This window comes from Anopheles ziemanni, chromosome 3 (genome assembly GCF_943734765.1).
Source record: "Anopheles ziemanni chromosome 3, idAnoZiCoDA_A2_x.2, whole genome shotgun sequence".
Lineage (NCBI taxonomy): Eukaryota > Metazoa > Arthropoda > Insecta > Diptera > Culicidae > Anopheles > Anopheles ziemanni.
The window spans coordinates 49,945,718-49,962,907 of record NC_080706.1 but is presented as its reverse complement, the minus strand read 5'-3'; the positions used below and the strand labels follow the sequence as shown (position 1 = coordinate 49,962,907).

General features: G+C 43.8%; 1 protein-coding gene across 1 annotated transcript in view; it reads right to left on the bottom strand.

The window, feature by feature from the left end:
* Positions 1-17,190, bottom strand: part of LOC131284934 (uncharacterized) — a 96,487-nt gene that overhangs the window by 17,496 nt on the left and 61,801 nt on the right. Inside the window, exons 3-5 of the mRNA XM_058313793.1 lie at positions 15,737-15,907; positions 7,851-7,995; positions 6,409-6,536 (exon numbers count right to left, since the gene is read on the bottom strand). Of these exons, the coding sequence (XP_058169776.1) occupies positions 6,409-6,536; positions 7,851-7,995; positions 15,737-15,907 (444 nt within the window). The remainder of the gene's footprint in view (positions 1-6,408; positions 6,537-7,850; positions 7,996-15,736; positions 15,908-17,190) is intronic.

Sequence of the window (17,190 nt, the reverse complement as noted above, 5' to 3'; positions counted from 1 at the left end):
CCAGAGTTGTTCCTATAGTAGCCATAGATTTTTTCACAAGTATATTTTAGTTTTATTCCGGTTTTGGCCAACATAATCAGGTAAATTTAGAGATTTTATTCTGTTTCTACAAAATAAACAAAGCGGAACTGGAGAGAAAGCTCAGCAGAAGAAGCAGAGGAAAGAAAAAAGAAAGCGACCGTAGGATACGCTATAAAGCATATACTATAGCTTTAGCTGTAATATTCAGAGCATTTTTTATTAATTAAAATTGGACATATTTCGGTAAAACAATACAGTCTTTTCAATGACAACGCATTGGTCAAGGAGTATTTTAACGTTCTGTTTGAAATATGCTTCAAAAATAAGTAATAGTCAAAATATATTCAAGTTTTTCGTACTACCACCACTATAGGAACACGATACCACAACTATAGGAACCATACCACCATAATAAGAGCAACCGACTAGGAAGAAAATTACGTTTTTTTCGTGATTTTTGTATGGTTTACGGTGAAAATAGATGTTTTTCAGAAGAAACGTCATGTTTCGATCATAATTGATTCAAATATGTAGAATATTGTGTTCTTAACACTCATAAATTACACCTATTTGGTATTTACAGTACTAAGTGCACCACTATTGGTACAGTTACCCTATCTCTGTTAAAAAGTGCACATTAAAAACTTCATTCTACCAAAACAAAGTAAAATTGACTAATCAGAAGTCGAGCAACCCTATGAGCTGTCAGTTGTAAAAATTCGCGAATTGCGAATTCGCGTATATCGAGTATAGCCTACTACAGGGACCTACTGTATTACTGGAACAATCTTTATTACACTTCACGTCTTTGAGTGTTCTGTACAGCGCCTCAAGAGAATGCTTCTTTGCCATGGTGCATTTTTCCCAGATAATTTTATTTTCACTGTTCCATGACCTAGGCCATGAGTGATTGATTTTTGATGTTTCATACGGCTTTTGGGTTCCTATTGATGTTTAGAAGTAGCTTAATGCGATAATGCGTTCGTAAACATATGCTTGTTCATCAGTCAACATTGATACGTTGTGAGAAACGATATCCAACATGACTGCAATGTTATGCTGCAGTTCACGACTTATTTCAGTGTCCATCAAATTAGATGCACTTCGATTCGGCGAACTTAAAACATAATAATAACTTAGCGGCAAATTTTCAATTACCATCCAAAGATCCTCGATACTAATCATAGCGTGTTGGACTAAATACATGTAGTTTTGTAATAGAGTTTATCAGCGACATTAATGTTTGAACACACGTTTTATTAAAAAAAGTATAATGTTTCCAGACTTGAGGTATAGTTAAAAACTTATTCTCATGCCTTAGAAACATGTGTGCAAAGTTTGATTAAAATGGGTTCAGCCGTTGAGGAGGAGCTTAACCACTAACACCGTGACACAAGAATTTTATATACACAGAAGAAAGAAGATATACAAGTGTTTTTTAGGAAATAGGACCTAATTCGTTCTTGATTCTCGATTAATTGTAATTTGCTTGTCTCAACAAAGAATACTTTGGATTTTGCTTTTCTATATTTATCAACCTATTTCATATTTATGCATGCTTACTTTAATCCTTGAAAGTCATCTCTCTATATTAACACCTACTAGCATACCTTGGAATGTTTCTTCACCAATTTCGAACGGCAACGAGTATGGCCAGACCGTTTCGCATCGCCCCATCAGTTGAATTGTCACTCGGGAGTCTACAACGATTACTCGTGTCCAGCGTTGCACTTGAAGACGACATGCTTCTTGCACACACAGATCACAAACACATCCATGCGCATCTTCCTCGGGCGAAACTGCAGCAAAGGGCCAAGGGCCACCAGCACAAAGGCGTACTCCCTTCCGTCTAATAACTTTCGCTCGGCGTCGCCTCGTGCAAACGGCGACACTTTACCGATCGTATCCTGTTTACTTTCGGGTCCCCGGGACCGCCCTGCTCTCAACCAATTATTTTCCTTGACGGGCAAAGGGCGGTACGTGACACGGGCGGCCTCACGCTTCATCACGCCCCGGGGCGTCGGTGCCCGGCGGACCCGGTTGACACATTCCAGCGTCTCTAACGTAATCGCACGTTCCGGGCGTTTCCGGCGTAACGACACTTCAAGCGAGTGTGCCGAGCGTCGATCGATGCTTTTGAGTGGATTTAGCCAACCAACCAAGCAACCAACAACCGCTACGCACCTCGTCCCAACTACCGGCGCGTGACTTATTGCTCGGCCGAAGAAGCTAAGCCGTCCGTTTCGGAAGCAAACTACACAATGTCGCTCGCGCGCATTCCATTCGGGATCCCGGGGACCGAAACCAAATTACTCCCCAAGCCGACGAGGAACGCGGAGGGTGGATGGTGTAAAATGGCCCCGGTTACGTTTGGGAGATATGGGAGCTTAAAATTTTCATTGCTTCAACCACCCGCACAATCCAACGCCGGAACATTCCGGCCAACTCCTTCCCCCAACCAGGCCAAAGGTAGCGGTATTTACGCGCCTAAACCTTTTGTGGTGGGCCTCCCGTGACCCGTTAAATCTTGTTTTTATATACCCACTATAGCAGGAACTCAATTATCTTCCACCCGCCCCGCAGTGCCCAACGCATGGAATCCCCCGTGCCAGAAGAACGAGCGAATCCGAGCGGCAAACGGAAGGAAGTGGCTTGAGCCTTTTCTTTTATTTACTTGCATCAATGTATTTTTTTCGTGTTCTCATCACCCCCATCAGCATCCCACAAACGCTTGCCGTGGTGTTGGTGGACGTTGATGGAAAACAACACGGTACACGCCCGAAGCGTTCCGTTGTAATTGATTCACCTGCGTGTGCGTGCGTGTGGACCTCCGGCAGATCCCTTCGCTAATGCGCTGGCCGTGGGACGATGCGTTCTGGGAGCAACAAAATGGGGTACACAAACATTTGCAAAACATACACTCCCACACACACGTCGAAACCACACGACCTACCGGTCCGAAATCCGACCCACGGATCTCCGGCGCACGGAAGATACGGTCCCGGTGGGAATGTACGCTTGGCTGGCCGCGGGCCGGAAAAGGATTCACTGTCGGAAAACCGCCACCTCAATCCCGCCCCCTCCCACGCAGGCCAGGGCGCACGGTTTGCGTGCCCGGGATGTCGTCCGGTGGGTGGAATTTAAGAAGCCCATAATTCCACACGTTCCATTATGGAATGTGTCGCCCGGTGACGGAGTTGCCCCCCGGGTGTATGCGTGTATGGCCCGAACCGGAAAGCGACGGTCACCTCCCACCTCCCAAGGGTTGCCAAAGGAAACCAACGGTGGATCTATTATTTTGCCACGAAATAATACGGCCGTGGAAGCGATGAATCTCCTGCTCAAGAACGCCCGCCCGCGATTGATGTGGTGGGCTGTAGGCACTTCCACGTGCGTGATGTTTGCGACAATGTGTACTGTACTTTAAGCCTTACACACGGCATAGCACCTAGCACGGCTCAAAAACTCGCTCCTCCGTACTTGACATGACGCCTCTCAACTCGCGCTGGGTTCAACAACCAACAAACCACGCGATGGACGATAAAACGAAACTAAACAACGCCTTCGACCACCGGGGGAGGGGGGGGGGGGGAAGGGTTGGGGGCCGTGCCGGCAGTAAAACTCATCGCCAACTCACGGGAAAATCAACAATACATCTTCATCCGCTGGCCGATTCAATAGAACTAATTGCCCGAGGCTTCAGACGGGAGAGGCCTTTCGCGCGAAAGGATACGCCACTTGTCGCCAGCCCGAGGGGCTTGGGTCTACTTGAAAGTTTTGCTTAATTAGATCGCGTGTACAAGTGGGTGTATTTAGTAGCGCTGAGCCGGGGCTCGAGAAAGGGGTGGGGCAAAAGAAGTGAGCTTGTTCGTACGCTTTCCGTCTTTTTAAAACGAGCCGTGAAACCGGATTTCGAAGCAGGTAGATGCTGATAAGGATGTTGTCGCAGCCATGGTAGCCACATACACACACAAACAAACCATGGAGCCACATTTTTTTTGCTAACTGACATTTGCCGACGACGTAAATCAAAAGGGTTTTTTTTGCCCCCGCAGTTTCGCAAGCGATGAAACCTCCGGGGTTTTTATTTTCCGGCATTGTATACACTTTTGTTCGTACCGAACGATGGAAGCGAATGGTGTTTCCGGCGGGTTTGACTTATGGTTCGTTCGGACGCCTCGCCATGTTCGTTCGACGTATGCGGCCAATTTTGCACCATCGACACTCACTAAATTGTTCGCTGCAGCAATAACACATCGTACATCATCGACCGCAAACACAAGCGCCAGCACATTGGGGCGCAGTTTAACACAGTTTACTTTGAAATTTATTCTCCAAATTTAAAGTTTTAGAATGATTTTTGTTTTGATATTTTTTCTAGCTTTCCTTCCGGTGGTTAACTATTGCTTGTTACGCTGTTTTATAATAACTGTTTTGGCAATCGTTTATCTTATCTTTAAGCTAAAAATAGAATAGAATGAGAGCTACATATTTTATCCATTTCATGCACCGATTAGTTTCGTGTATTATACATTACAAACGTCATTCGTTTAAAATTTCTATATTTTTTGACTGAACCTTTTCGTGACGTGGGGCAAACGAATCATTAGTAAAGGTAGTTTCTTCAGTAAAATATCTTGGTCTTTAAATTGGTTCACATTGGTTTATGAACCATTAACACGCATTTCTACAACCCTCTTCAAACAGGTGAGTTTGCAAACGTAACACGTTTTCTCCGTTCCGGGTGTTCGCTAGGAGAGGGGTTAACCATTTTTACAAAACACCCGAAACAATATGATGGATGAAACTCGACGACGCAACGTAATCCCTACAGTTTGACGCGTTTTGTTTCACATTCCCTGCGATGTTATTTATTTTTCTTAATGCGCCATGCTACCTTCCTCCGGTTTAGGGGACAGTTTATGGAAATGGCGCGTTTTGTGTGTTTCACAACCCGAACAAAACAACCCAAGACATAATGGAAAACTGAGCAGGATGACGGATATGTATGTGGTGCGATTTTTAAGACGGACTTTTCAACACCTTCCCCACCGATGGGGCCATTTCCGGGCGGCGGGTAATGGCGATAATTTCACGCAGAAGGGAAGAAAAATAACACACAAACCATAATGGAGGCGTTTGCATGGTTGAAAGAAGTGTTGCGGTGCGGTGAGTGATGAAGGAAAGCTACCCGGAATAACAGGCAGGTGAAATAACACAGATATGGCAATGCATTGCCGCTGTAGAACAGGTGAAAAATGATATCCAGCAAAGGAAAAAAACATATTGATAAGAAAACGAAAACAAACGGAAGCGTTAGCAAATGCAAAAGAAAACTCGAGATGACTTTATTCCAATGCGCTGGCAATGAATAAAAAGCAATCCCTCACTGACAGCTGGTCGGGAGGCATGGCCTAGAAGTCGGATGGTGAGTGTGTAAACAGTGGCCAAAGTAGAAAAACAAGCACTAAAACAGCAAGGTAGTCGAACGGGACCAAGGAGGAAATAGGGAAACAGTTTTGCTAAGAAGTGTTAAAGAAATCTCGTAAATATTAGCCGGTAAAGTTTGCTCGCGCGAATCGATGCTCGGCGCTGAACGGGATGCAAGCGAGAAGAATGGTATGGTATGTACGAAACTCACACTAAGCATTGACTGAAGAACTTAGAAGAAGAAATCGGAGGAAAAAAAAAAGACCTCCTTGGGAACGAAAGCTAACGAAGAAAAAGTTGTTCAATAAGTTTGGAAGGAAGGAAAGATTTTCCGTTCCACCGAGAGGATTTTCTTTTCCGCGTGGATGTGTTTCACACATCCAATGAAAGGAATGTTTTGCACGCGGAGCCATGAAACGAAAGCATGAAGGGAAGGAAAAACATATAACAAAAAAGAAAAACAACAAACACACCGAACGAACAAGAAGGAAAAGCGTGGAGCAAAAGAAGAAAGACACACAAAATCCAATGGTAAACTTTAAAACAAAGAGACAAATCATCCCGAACTGCTCGAAGTCACAAAGTTCGCACCAAAGTTTGCAAAACCGATGGCAGGCCAAATCAGGCATCGGTGGTGGTGATGGTGGTGATTTGGAAGGTGGAGGTGTTTAAGAGCGCGAGCAACTTAATACCATCGAGCCAATTGGCACGGGAAATCGGCCACGGCCGTTTGAAGTGTTTGGTTTGCTTTTTTTCCATTTCGAAAGTTGCTTTCCACGTGGGAAACAGCTGTCCGCCGGGTATGGAATGGTGTTTTTGGTTTACCAGCACAACTTCACCTACGTCCAAGCCCACCATCACGACCGCAACGCCGGCCAAGGTGGAGGGAACATTTCGAGCGGATCGGGACGATCGCAGAACGCAATATGCTGTTAGTGTGGTTTAGTGGAAACTTACCGACGCAAGGATTATGGTTAACAACGCTAAATATTTTATCACATCTACGCTTCATGTGATTATTCGGGCAGATGCAGCCGAACATCGGCGATAATCTCAGATTAGTCCACGCCTCGTAGCACAAATCCCTGTTGAATATACGGTATAATTAAAGAAACACGGTTGAGTGATCGTGAACGCAGCGCTGGTTCGGTGTGTTCCGTCTCCGGTGTGAGCGCCGCACCACGGTCTCGTCGGAACCATGGCGTTTGGCACGGGCCTCGATTTTCAGGCATGGAGTTGGCTTCGGTTTTCACTGCACATACACTTCATACATCGGAGGCCGCTGGCAACGTTCAATGCCAAGCGCTGCGTTTTGTTTGCAATCGAGATGGAGTTGGAGAAACCCAGGCTTTATGGATTGAATTTGAACTGAATTCGATAGGTAAAATTATTATTATTGAGTTAAGTTTGAACGGCCAGGCCTTATTAATGCTGTTTCAGCATTCTTGCTTGTCTTGTTCAGTCACTTAATGCCTGATACTTAGCTTGGTTGAATTATGGTTTCTTCGAAATAATTTCAATATGAAATGAATAGTAAAATTAGTCAATAAATGTTCTATGAAACAAACTGCTATTTTTCAAGCTGTATTTTTTTCTATACCTTATGCAGTTTTCAAAAATCATATATTGAGTCTGCAACTAACTTCTCGCTGTTTGTAAAAAAATATCACTTGTAATGGCAGTTTTGACGTACCTGGATCGTCATAATTGTAGCTTAGACATATAGTAAACAAACTGTATCGCCAGATTGGTGATTTCAGTGTTACATAAAATAGTTTTATTAACTGGAAAATGTTGAATTTCGAGCTTAAATTATTATTTCTTCGAGTAATTGACTTTGAATGAGTAATCTTTTACCATTATTTTTAAAATAAACAAACATTTTCATAGAAAAACAGAGAGAACTTAGTTGCAGACCTAATACAAAAAACCGCTTTATACAAGGTAATTTAGACGCTTGTAAAATGTTGTCGGTCCTTAATTCTTTCATTAAAAATTTAAAATAACAATAATCTTCGTTAGTTTACGGAACTGCGGAGTTTTAAGAAATGTTTTGCCTCATGAAGTTGCAACAAAGGAGAACAGGATTCAACTTCAAGTAAACATGAAAATAGTTCTTGCGCATTCTTCACCTGTTCTTCACAATCGTATTTATATTGTCTAGTATAATTCAAGATAAAACTTCAAGAGACGTTCAAATTATGCAGAAACAAAAATAACAATTGTTTTCAATCACGTATCACCACGAGTGATTGACTTTCATTCTTATCGTACAGAATCGGAAATTAAATATGTTGTTCCCTCTGTTCGACCCAGCATGCCCGAGTTTCTCCAACTCCCCAGCGCGTTACTCCTTTTATCTGCTTTTTATTTCATCTGCCACGCCACCCAACCCATACCTATCTTCCATGCGGCACTTGTTTTCCCGCACTTTGCAGTGTTGTTTGAAATCTTCGAACAATTTTATGCACTTTCGCTCCTGCTGGCACACGGACAGTGCATGGTTGCACGTCGGCAGTGCATCCACCGGGTACGGGTCTTTTTCTGCAAAGAGAAGGAGGAAAAGAGGGAGAGGGGAGGGAGGGCAGAGAAAGAAGAGATAGAGAGAGATAGAGTGAGAGAAGGGATGGGTAGAATGATAAAAATAGGTTAGTTGAGGTACAGATAAGCGGAAAATATGACTAAATAAATCCCTCATACAGCCCAATCCTTCCCTTCCGTTGGTCGACGTTTGGACAATGTGTGCCCGGAGGGCGGAAGGCAAAGATTTTTATATTTCTGCTTCATAAGAAATTCATTAATACCATCGACCGTCCAGTTCGTTCCGAGTGGACCGTTTGTCCACAGCACATGTCGCCGATTCCGACGCTCCAATAGAAGCTTAGGACCTCTCCGTGTGTACTCCGTTTGAGTTAGAATGTGTCTGTGTATGTTTGGTTTGATGTCTTGGAAAGAATATCAGAAAAGCAGCTCCTTCCCGGAGAGACAGTGCTGCCCTGATTTGCATAATGTTTGCCACCCATGTTTTCTACCGATCGCTTCCACTAACCGTGCAGGACACATGTTTTCGGTGCACGGGAGGTTGTGGATAGGTTTTACGAGTTCAAACAATCGATCGACCATCTCGGGGGAGGGAAGACGAAAAACGACGTCCATACGCCAGATCGGCCAGACGCTGGGAACGTTGTCTTGAACGCTGGCCTGATTTTTCCTTCACCGAACGTGGATTATTTGAACGACTCAAGGAGGGCCTCCGCTCGAACGGTCTCCGCTCGTTTGGGACTGCTACGTTCTATTGATATTAAAGATGTTTAGCAGTTTGTAGTGCGCGCTCGGAAGTGCTCTTTACTCTTCGCCAATGGGATCACGAGAGCCAATCTCCAAGTGCCTCGTCCCGGTTCGATTCGTCCCGGTTCGGAGAACGGCACTCGATTTGCATGCCATGCGCCCGTGCCCGATCGGGGTGTCCCAGATGCATGACATGCATACGATGAATCGAATCACTGGTAACAAGTTCCCGGGGTGGATGTTTTCTTATACCATTTTTCCTTTTCATCCTTGTTTCCGTAAAGATAAGCAATGCGGTTGCATTGTGGTCTGATGAGGTTTAAACAAATATGCTTCTTCAAAAAGGCGCTGGGAGGTCAACTGAGGAAATAAATAACAAACGCAACAATCTAGTGGCTTTGGAACTTTTTTTGCAAATGTGTGCCTCCTATCGTTGGAAAAAATAAAAATTGACGAACAATTAAAGCTTTTACCCTAATTTTCCCTTTTAAAATGTAAAATTCTATTTGACGTCACGCAGCATAATAAATAATGGGATAATAATTAATTCTATTTGAAAAGCATGTACTTTGAGTACCGGAAAACTTCATACGTATTGTATGCGAAAACCTCCACCAGCTGCTTCGTTGTTTTTGTTGTTGGAACATCAAATGCGATTGTGGAGGAAAACATTCAACCATCACACACCCGGAAGCCCATTCGGTCTGGTCCGATTATTTTCAAACAATAAAACCCCTTTTCCTGTGCAAAACCCACCGGAGAAAGGGCTCGCATTGCTTTCCACGCTCCCGGAGGTCTGCAATTTTTGTCGCATCGCCGCTCTGGGGCAAGAAAAAAAGAACGAAGAACCGAAACGGGAAGGCTTTCGAAAAATGCACTTCCGGCGTTCGTTCGAACGCTGTGCAAAAGTTGAGCCAAACAAAAGAAATTGACCCGAGCGTTGTTCTTGCCGCTTACCTGTGCGAGGAGTGTGCATGTTCAATCCGCTTGGGGGGGGGGGGGATTTTTCCGGGTTTTTTTTCTTTTCCGGCTCCTGCCGTTGCGGTTTCTTTTCTTGCCAAAGCCCAGCGGAGGAGATTGCAGTCCCCGTGCAGCTGTTATTTGCAATAAATTTCTGCTTGAAGTAATTTACTATGCAATCTGTTCACTAGTCGCCGTCATCCGGTGTGGTTGTGATGTTTTTTGACCCCGCGTTTTACCCTTCTCCTTCTTGGTGAGCGCCTTTTATTACTCCCGACATGTGGGCGAGGAGACTTCGGGCAACCATTTTTTCAACATTCCTGCGTCCGTCGTTCGAAAACGAGCGGGAGGAGAAAAGTCTTTCGCTGGAATCTGTGCCCTCTCAAACGTCCTCTCAAACCGGGCAACGACGACGATTGGCCCCGTACGGTTTGGCAGCGGTATCGGCCGGCATGATGATGGAAGCTCCCGGGCGAACAAAGCAATCTTTCATACATTTCCGCCCGCGCGAGGGCGATTTGCTTCCACAAAGGGCGCCATTCCGCGTGCCTTCCGTGGGCCAAACTCGCTCGTTCGGCTGACGATGGTGGATCGCTGGGACGATAATGGCAGCATAAAAGTAATCATATAACGAAAAGGGAAATTTGTTCAAGCACGATTAAACAGTGCACACGCGTCCGGACGCTCGGGGTTTCCTCGGGTGGATGTGCACCGAAGACACTAAAATAACAATAAGCGAGCAAAGCGAGGAGAACCCTCCAAAACGGAGCCCCCCGGTTGATGCTGCAGTGGAATCCCTTCCGTTGTGGTACGACTTTGAACAAAGGGACTGTTTGACCGTATCGTATTTCATGCCTTCCTAAACGGACGGTGGAAGATGGACGACGTATCCTTTTGGTTGTTTGATTTGTGGAGTCATGGGGTTTCTTTTTCTACAAACAATTTAGACTCGTCAGCCATTCTGAGGTTGATTCAATTCATGGGAATAATTTTACATTTCAAATCACAGCTTCAAAGAAATTACAATATTGTGTGATAAGATCATTAAAAAGGTTATCAACAATATTCGAATAACTGAATGCATAAAACTCTCTATCCATTTTTGCTTTCAAGTTTCACAATAGGAGAACCACAACAAGAAGATTGATTATTAAACTTAATACTAGAATTCAAATTGGGGTCATCAAAAAAATAACGCTTTTCTTAAATTCCAAAGCTATATCTAAAACAAAGATTTCAGATTTTTCTGTTCGATCGTTTCCGATAACCAACTTGACTATCCCGAGACTGCTTTTTAGGGATCATTTTTACCAATACTTTTAAAACGCTATAACTTCACTAGTTTTGAAGATTTTTCAAATCCGTAAACTGTTTCGTTTTTGTATATTTGTTGACTTTTTTTACATTTCTGGTTTTCATGCATTTCTTCATAATTCCGCTAGCTCGGTGTAAAGCAAAAACGGTTGAAAATGAGTTTGTTTTAGCTTTTATTTATTCAAAATCTATAATGTAAATCCAGAAAAAAAATATGCACTAGAAAGTTGGTATATTGAGGAACATTTCAAAATTAAAATCATATTTTAACAATAACAAATTATGCTATAAATCGTGTATAACGTTTCGAAATGCTCGCGTAGGGATAACAGAACAAAGCACAGGACCGAACAACCTATGGACAATTTCTAAAAATCTACATCTTCAAGATCAATTTGTAGCGTCATTTGTTATCTTAAAAAAATGAAATACACGTTACACACTTTTTCTCTGGATTTACACGATAAATTAAAAAAAAAGCATTAAAATTCGATTCACATCGATCTTTTTTGCTTTGCACCGAGCTAGCGGAATGAAGAAATGGTACATTAAAAAATCAAAAACGTTAAAAAATAGTCAACAAATATACTACAAAGTAACAGTTTACAGATTTGCGAAATCTTACAAAATAGTGAAGTTATAGCGTATTAAAACTAGGGGTCATAATGACCCCTAATAATCATTCGAGCAAAATTCCAAAGCAATATATTCTAGCGTTAAGTAAATGTCATTGTTTGTACACATGTAATTCTTATTGAAGAATTAATTTAATTTACCGTCTATTGCATTCAAGGCATTCCTCTCGCTTGAGTCTGCTGATTGCGCGCCTAATAAGACGACGAGCAAAATCCGTTCAAATAGGTAAAGTTCGACTTTAATGGCCAAAAGGGCCCCAGAGGCAAAAACCATCGCGTTTTACTGCACCCAATACGGTCGGGTGCAAAGTGGCCACCATAAAATCGCATTTCTTGGCGCAAAGTTAAATGCGGACGTCTCGAGGTCTCCCGGTGCGGACGGAGCACGATTGAAGAGCGCAGGCAATAAAAGCTTTTTCGCTGCTCTTAACAAACGTCCCGTACGTGTTGTCTTCCCCGGTCCAATGCTCTGCCTGGTTCCAACTTCTTGGGGTTCTCTGCCCTCAGTTCGCGAAAAAAGGGGTCCTCCAGAGCGAGGTAGCCTTCGAGTGCAGTCGAGTAGTGTATCGAATCCCATCACGTCCCGGTTGACACTAATGCCTCTTAGTCGCATGTGAGCTGGTTTGCGTGTAGGACAAGTGCAATAAACAGGAGCTCATTCACACATTGTCGTTTTGGGGGGATGTGGTTTTTTAAAAAGAAAAACACACCCAGAAATGCTGCCCGTGAAAAGATATTAAGGAAGCTAACGGGTGTCAGCATGTTTCGTTAATTATTTTTCTCGCTTGCTCAACCAACCCAGGGACCGGCATGCTGCAACGCGGAAACACCAAGTGCACATTTACTTTTCTGGGTGTGCTGCTCTCCTCCTTATCGGAATCGGCATCGTTGGGGTGAAGAAAGAAAGGTGCCTTTTAAAAAACTCCCTTCATCCGCAAAGGTCTTGTGCAATCGAGGTTCCTCGGCGCGTTCCAGTGTTAGGTTAGGTTGAACGGAACGTGATTTGAATTTGCGCGCTGCACGCTGTCCTTGGAAGATCTGGCCCGCTCCTGGCGCATATGGCAACAGAACTGCTTCCACGCTGCGCTAAACCGCGCACGGGAGAGCAATAAATTGGAGCGAAAAAATTATGCTACCAGCGCGAATGTGGCTTCGCTTTGCGAACCAATTCGTTTCCGGGTTTTCCTTAAGAGGGTTCTTTTTCAATACTCGCGCGGTGAAAAGAGTGCGAGTGTCCTTTATTCAGCACTGATGTGTTTGCCTACCGTTATTGTATCATTATGATGTTGAAAAAGGTACTATGATGCTGATTTATGACAATTATGCATGTGGAAAATGATTTGTAGCTCACTCACTTCATGTGCTGAGCGAGTGATGAAAACTCTAAAGAATCATTGTGCAATTGAAATAAGTTTACTGAAATAAATTTCAGTTTTTCTTAGAAATTGCAGTGTTGGGAAAAAGTTTTATAAATTGTTCATGAATATTCCTGCAGTTCCATTTCAGGCGGAATTAATATAGAAAGGATACAAAGCGATGTTATTTTGTTTCCAAACATTTTCCGTTTTTCGACATGAATTCCGCTGCAAAAACGCTTACTTTGGTTGCATCTTCCACAAAACCATAGTAACATCGACGGAGAACCAGAGTCGACTACCCTAAGCAACCCAAGAGCAAAGACACAAAACTTGCACTCGTAATTTTCCCCCGTCTGGTTGCATTCGAAAATGTGACAAGTTCAAGAGAAGTGTGATTCCTTCGGGAAAAACCAGAAGCTTCCCTGGCAGCCAAAAGAAGTATACGGTGTCCAATCGGCCGTCAAACCGGTGCCCAGAACCACCGTGCAATTTTTTCCGCTTCCTTACACCGCTGAAGAATTACGAAAACTTTGTAAAGCCAATGCGAAGTCTCGCTGGGTGGAGCGGGCAGGCGGGAGACAAAGTTGAAACTTACAGGCTTTCCATTCGCCACCGGTTGATCCGACCAGAGCCGTGTAAAACAGCGTAATTTTGTAGCGCTGATCGATTTCGAGAAGATAACCAGAGCCGGAGCTCTCGGTCCGGAGAACACGGTTACTTGAAGCTTCCCGGCATCGGAGTTGACGGGAAAGGATTACCCGATTCTGCACCCGGCATGCGGCGGGATGCATGTGTGTGTGTGTACGAGTATGCGATTTTTTGTCCCCGTCCTCCAACATTGCCCTTTACTCAGCCTTCGTCCTTCGGCTCTTCGGTTTGCCACCGGCTTGGAATGCCATCGCCCCGAAACCATAATACGCTGTCATGTTCAGTCTACTCGTCAGTCAGCTTTTGAGAGCACTGAAAGAGTGGAAGACCTTCCTTTCAGTTTGCTCGCACCGTGAGAACCTTCCTCCTTTTTCCAGTTCTTCCCCCGGTCTGTGAAGAACTTTTTGTGAGCTCATAAATAAATTGTGCTGCCGTGATCCAGTTATCTTTTTTTTGTTTTTCTTGCGTACAAAGAGGACAGCAGGAAATTATATGTTTTTCCAGTGTTTTTTCGTGCCCTCGATCTGCAGCGTAAAAAGTTACGAGGTCGAATGGGGCAGTAACCTTAGAGAATAAAGCTCCCCGGAGAATTTGAGGATCATTTTGGGAGAGGTTTATTCAGATCCTGCATAAGCAAAATATTTTGGGCGTAAAATTATACTTTTCTAGATTATCGATTAGAAGTGGCTCTACGATTCGGTGAACGATAAGTAAGACGAGTGAGTTTACCAATAGATTTATTTAACAAGGAATCACAAATGATTACTTTACTCAGCACTTGTAGATCTAACGCAAGATATTTTGAAAACTGTTGCAGTACTTAAGGTTGCATAATGCTTTAAGTTAATTATGTTTTGAATAATCATTGGGGAATCGTCGTAATCATTCGGGAAGGAGTAAATAAAAGCACTTGCGATACAAGGCACCAGAAAAAGCGAGGCTCTAACGATGCAAAGCATCAGTGAACTGTGTGCAACATTGTTCTAAGGTAATGAAGTCTCGAAATGCACTTAACAAATACAGCTGGCATCATCTCGTCAGCGCTCGAGCGTATCTGAAGATGCTTTTAAGAACAACAATTCTGTTGTTTTAACCTTTGACCAGCGACCGGGTTCAACATTCAACGTGCACCCCGTTTCCGCGCACCGCCGGAAACGTCCCGGGAAAACGGTGGTTTCATCCGCACGTCGCCGAGTGCTACTAATTTTCCACCACAGTTGACACCGGCGTTCTACCTCCGCTTGGGTGGAAAACTTTCCCGTTTGATGACGCGTGTCACCGCGCGCACGCTGACGTCGCGTCCTTTTCTGACGAGCAGATAATTAGATCTTTGAAAAGTCACTCCAAAACTACTCCCCAAGCGGTTCGCTCGGGTTTGTTTGCCGCTCGGCTCTGAAGTGCATGTTGGCTGGTTGGGTTTTCGCGAGAGGAACACCCGTTTTCCGGCACACGGTGCGATCTAACGGTGCGTGCCGGAAGTAATGACTATGGGTTCGATTTGGAACACTAAGTTTAGTTGTATCAAGTTGAAAGGTTGGTAAACGAAGAGCATCCATTTGCAAGGTAACATTTTTCGACCAAAGAAGAACGCTACAAACGCGTCAAATAGTTGCAACTAGTTGCTCAAGTACGTCATTAAACGAAGTTGAATGGCAGACTGAAGAGGTCATTCCGGTAAGCAGTGTGTGGTTTCCAGTCACCGGATGAGAGCAGCACTTGTATTCTTCGAAGCTCTTCATAGTTGGATTCAGTTAGTGGAAAGTTTTGTAAGAAAATGCATCAGCACTTTCTTTCACTTGTATCAAATGCATTACAATCAAATTGGTAGTACTTGAACAAAGCACTGCTTACGAACCGTGGTTGATCATGTTTGAAAAAGCTTCAAAGAACATTCGCTAAAGGCCTGTTTTTTAATTGAACACATATTTTTTCCTTCCTCTCCTTCGATGCTTGTCAAAACCAAATCCTTAATCTCCTTATCCTCGTACGTCGAGGCGTACGGTTCCCTGAGGCTAAGAAAAAAAATGTGTTCAATCAAAATTTGACGTACCCTTCGTACTCTTTCCGAAACCCGTCACTTACCTTTCTTCGACACGAAGCCGCAAGGATGATCGAACAGGAAATCCCGAAAATAATTACAGTCCGGATCGATGCCCGGCTCCTTGCAGAGACAGGTGGGCCGGAAAAATGGGAACGCCTGCAGCGTCCGGAGTGCGGCCTGGCATTTCGTAACGGTGACGGTGCTGCAGGCGACTGGAAGGAAAGGGGAAAGAAACATTAGTGTGTGGCTGATCGGTTTAGGGATAGCTGGTTCGGTTTGATTATTTAATCATATTTCCACGTCTTACGCAGCTATTATATTTTCTTTGCGGGCTTTTGGTTTTTGTTTTTGTTGATGTACCTGAAGGAAGTTGAGAAGGATTGAAAAATAATTCATCGGAATCCGGGATGAAGAGGAGTTTTCAAATTGCGAAGGCATAGATTAACCGAAAAATTAAAAGAAAAACAAATATCCTACACCCTCACATACCCTGTTCAAGTTCCTCGAACGGTTCGAAACGATTTTGTACACTTTTTCGTTCGCACCTTTTGGCTCTGCTTTCCCTGTTGCTCGAATCGATATCTTTGCCCTTCCCGTGTCTCGTTATATTGACCCTCCGTTTTTTTTTTTTGGTTCGATCCTTTTTCCGAACCTCATTTTTTCCCCTTCTTACCCTCTTATCGACCACTTTGTTGGCAACCCCAAATGTGTCAATGAATTTTTATGAGTGCTCCCCAGGAAAAAGTTTGGGTGAGGTTCGGGTTTGCTGAAAGGAAGGAAACGCGGTTTTGCCCTCCTTCGCCCAGTCTGCGGATTGAATTTTTGCGGTTTATCTTTTACCCGGCACAGGTGGTGGAAAATGAAAATTTAATTCCTATTAAAAGCACTCCACTCGGTCCACTCCGTGCTGTCAGAGCGAAGTTTTTCGTCTCCCCTAGCCGGACCGGACCGAAGGGTTTGCAAGCGAAAGAAATCTCCGAAATGGTTTTGGCTTATTTTATCAATTACTCAGTTTTGTGCGTTTCCGTTTTTATCCCTGTAAGGGTATCCTTATTTTATTATCGGAGCGGTAAATGATTTTTTTTTTAGCAAACTATACCTTCCTATCAATTGCATGCCGAGGGATTTTCACCAAATACCATTTTTGCTTCCAGTTTTTCCTCCACGAAAGGACTTGTCATTTGAGGTAATAAATAAAAAGCTTCTTCTCGCACCAACGTCGCTGAAGTGCTGGAAGGACATTTTTATGAATAATTTATCCACTTCCGTTGGCCATTTTGCATAGTCAAGGCGAATGTCACTGGAACCCTCCTCGTAGACGTACGGTTTTCCCGGGGTGTCCATCTCTTATCCAACGAGTTCGAGCATAAATTGTGTACCACTTTCACCAAGGATGATCTTCGCCCTCTTTCGCCTGAGTGAAAGTTGTTCTGCAATGTCTATTTTTTCATCCCCATTCAGAACATCTGAGATAGTGTGGAGACGGGAAAAATTG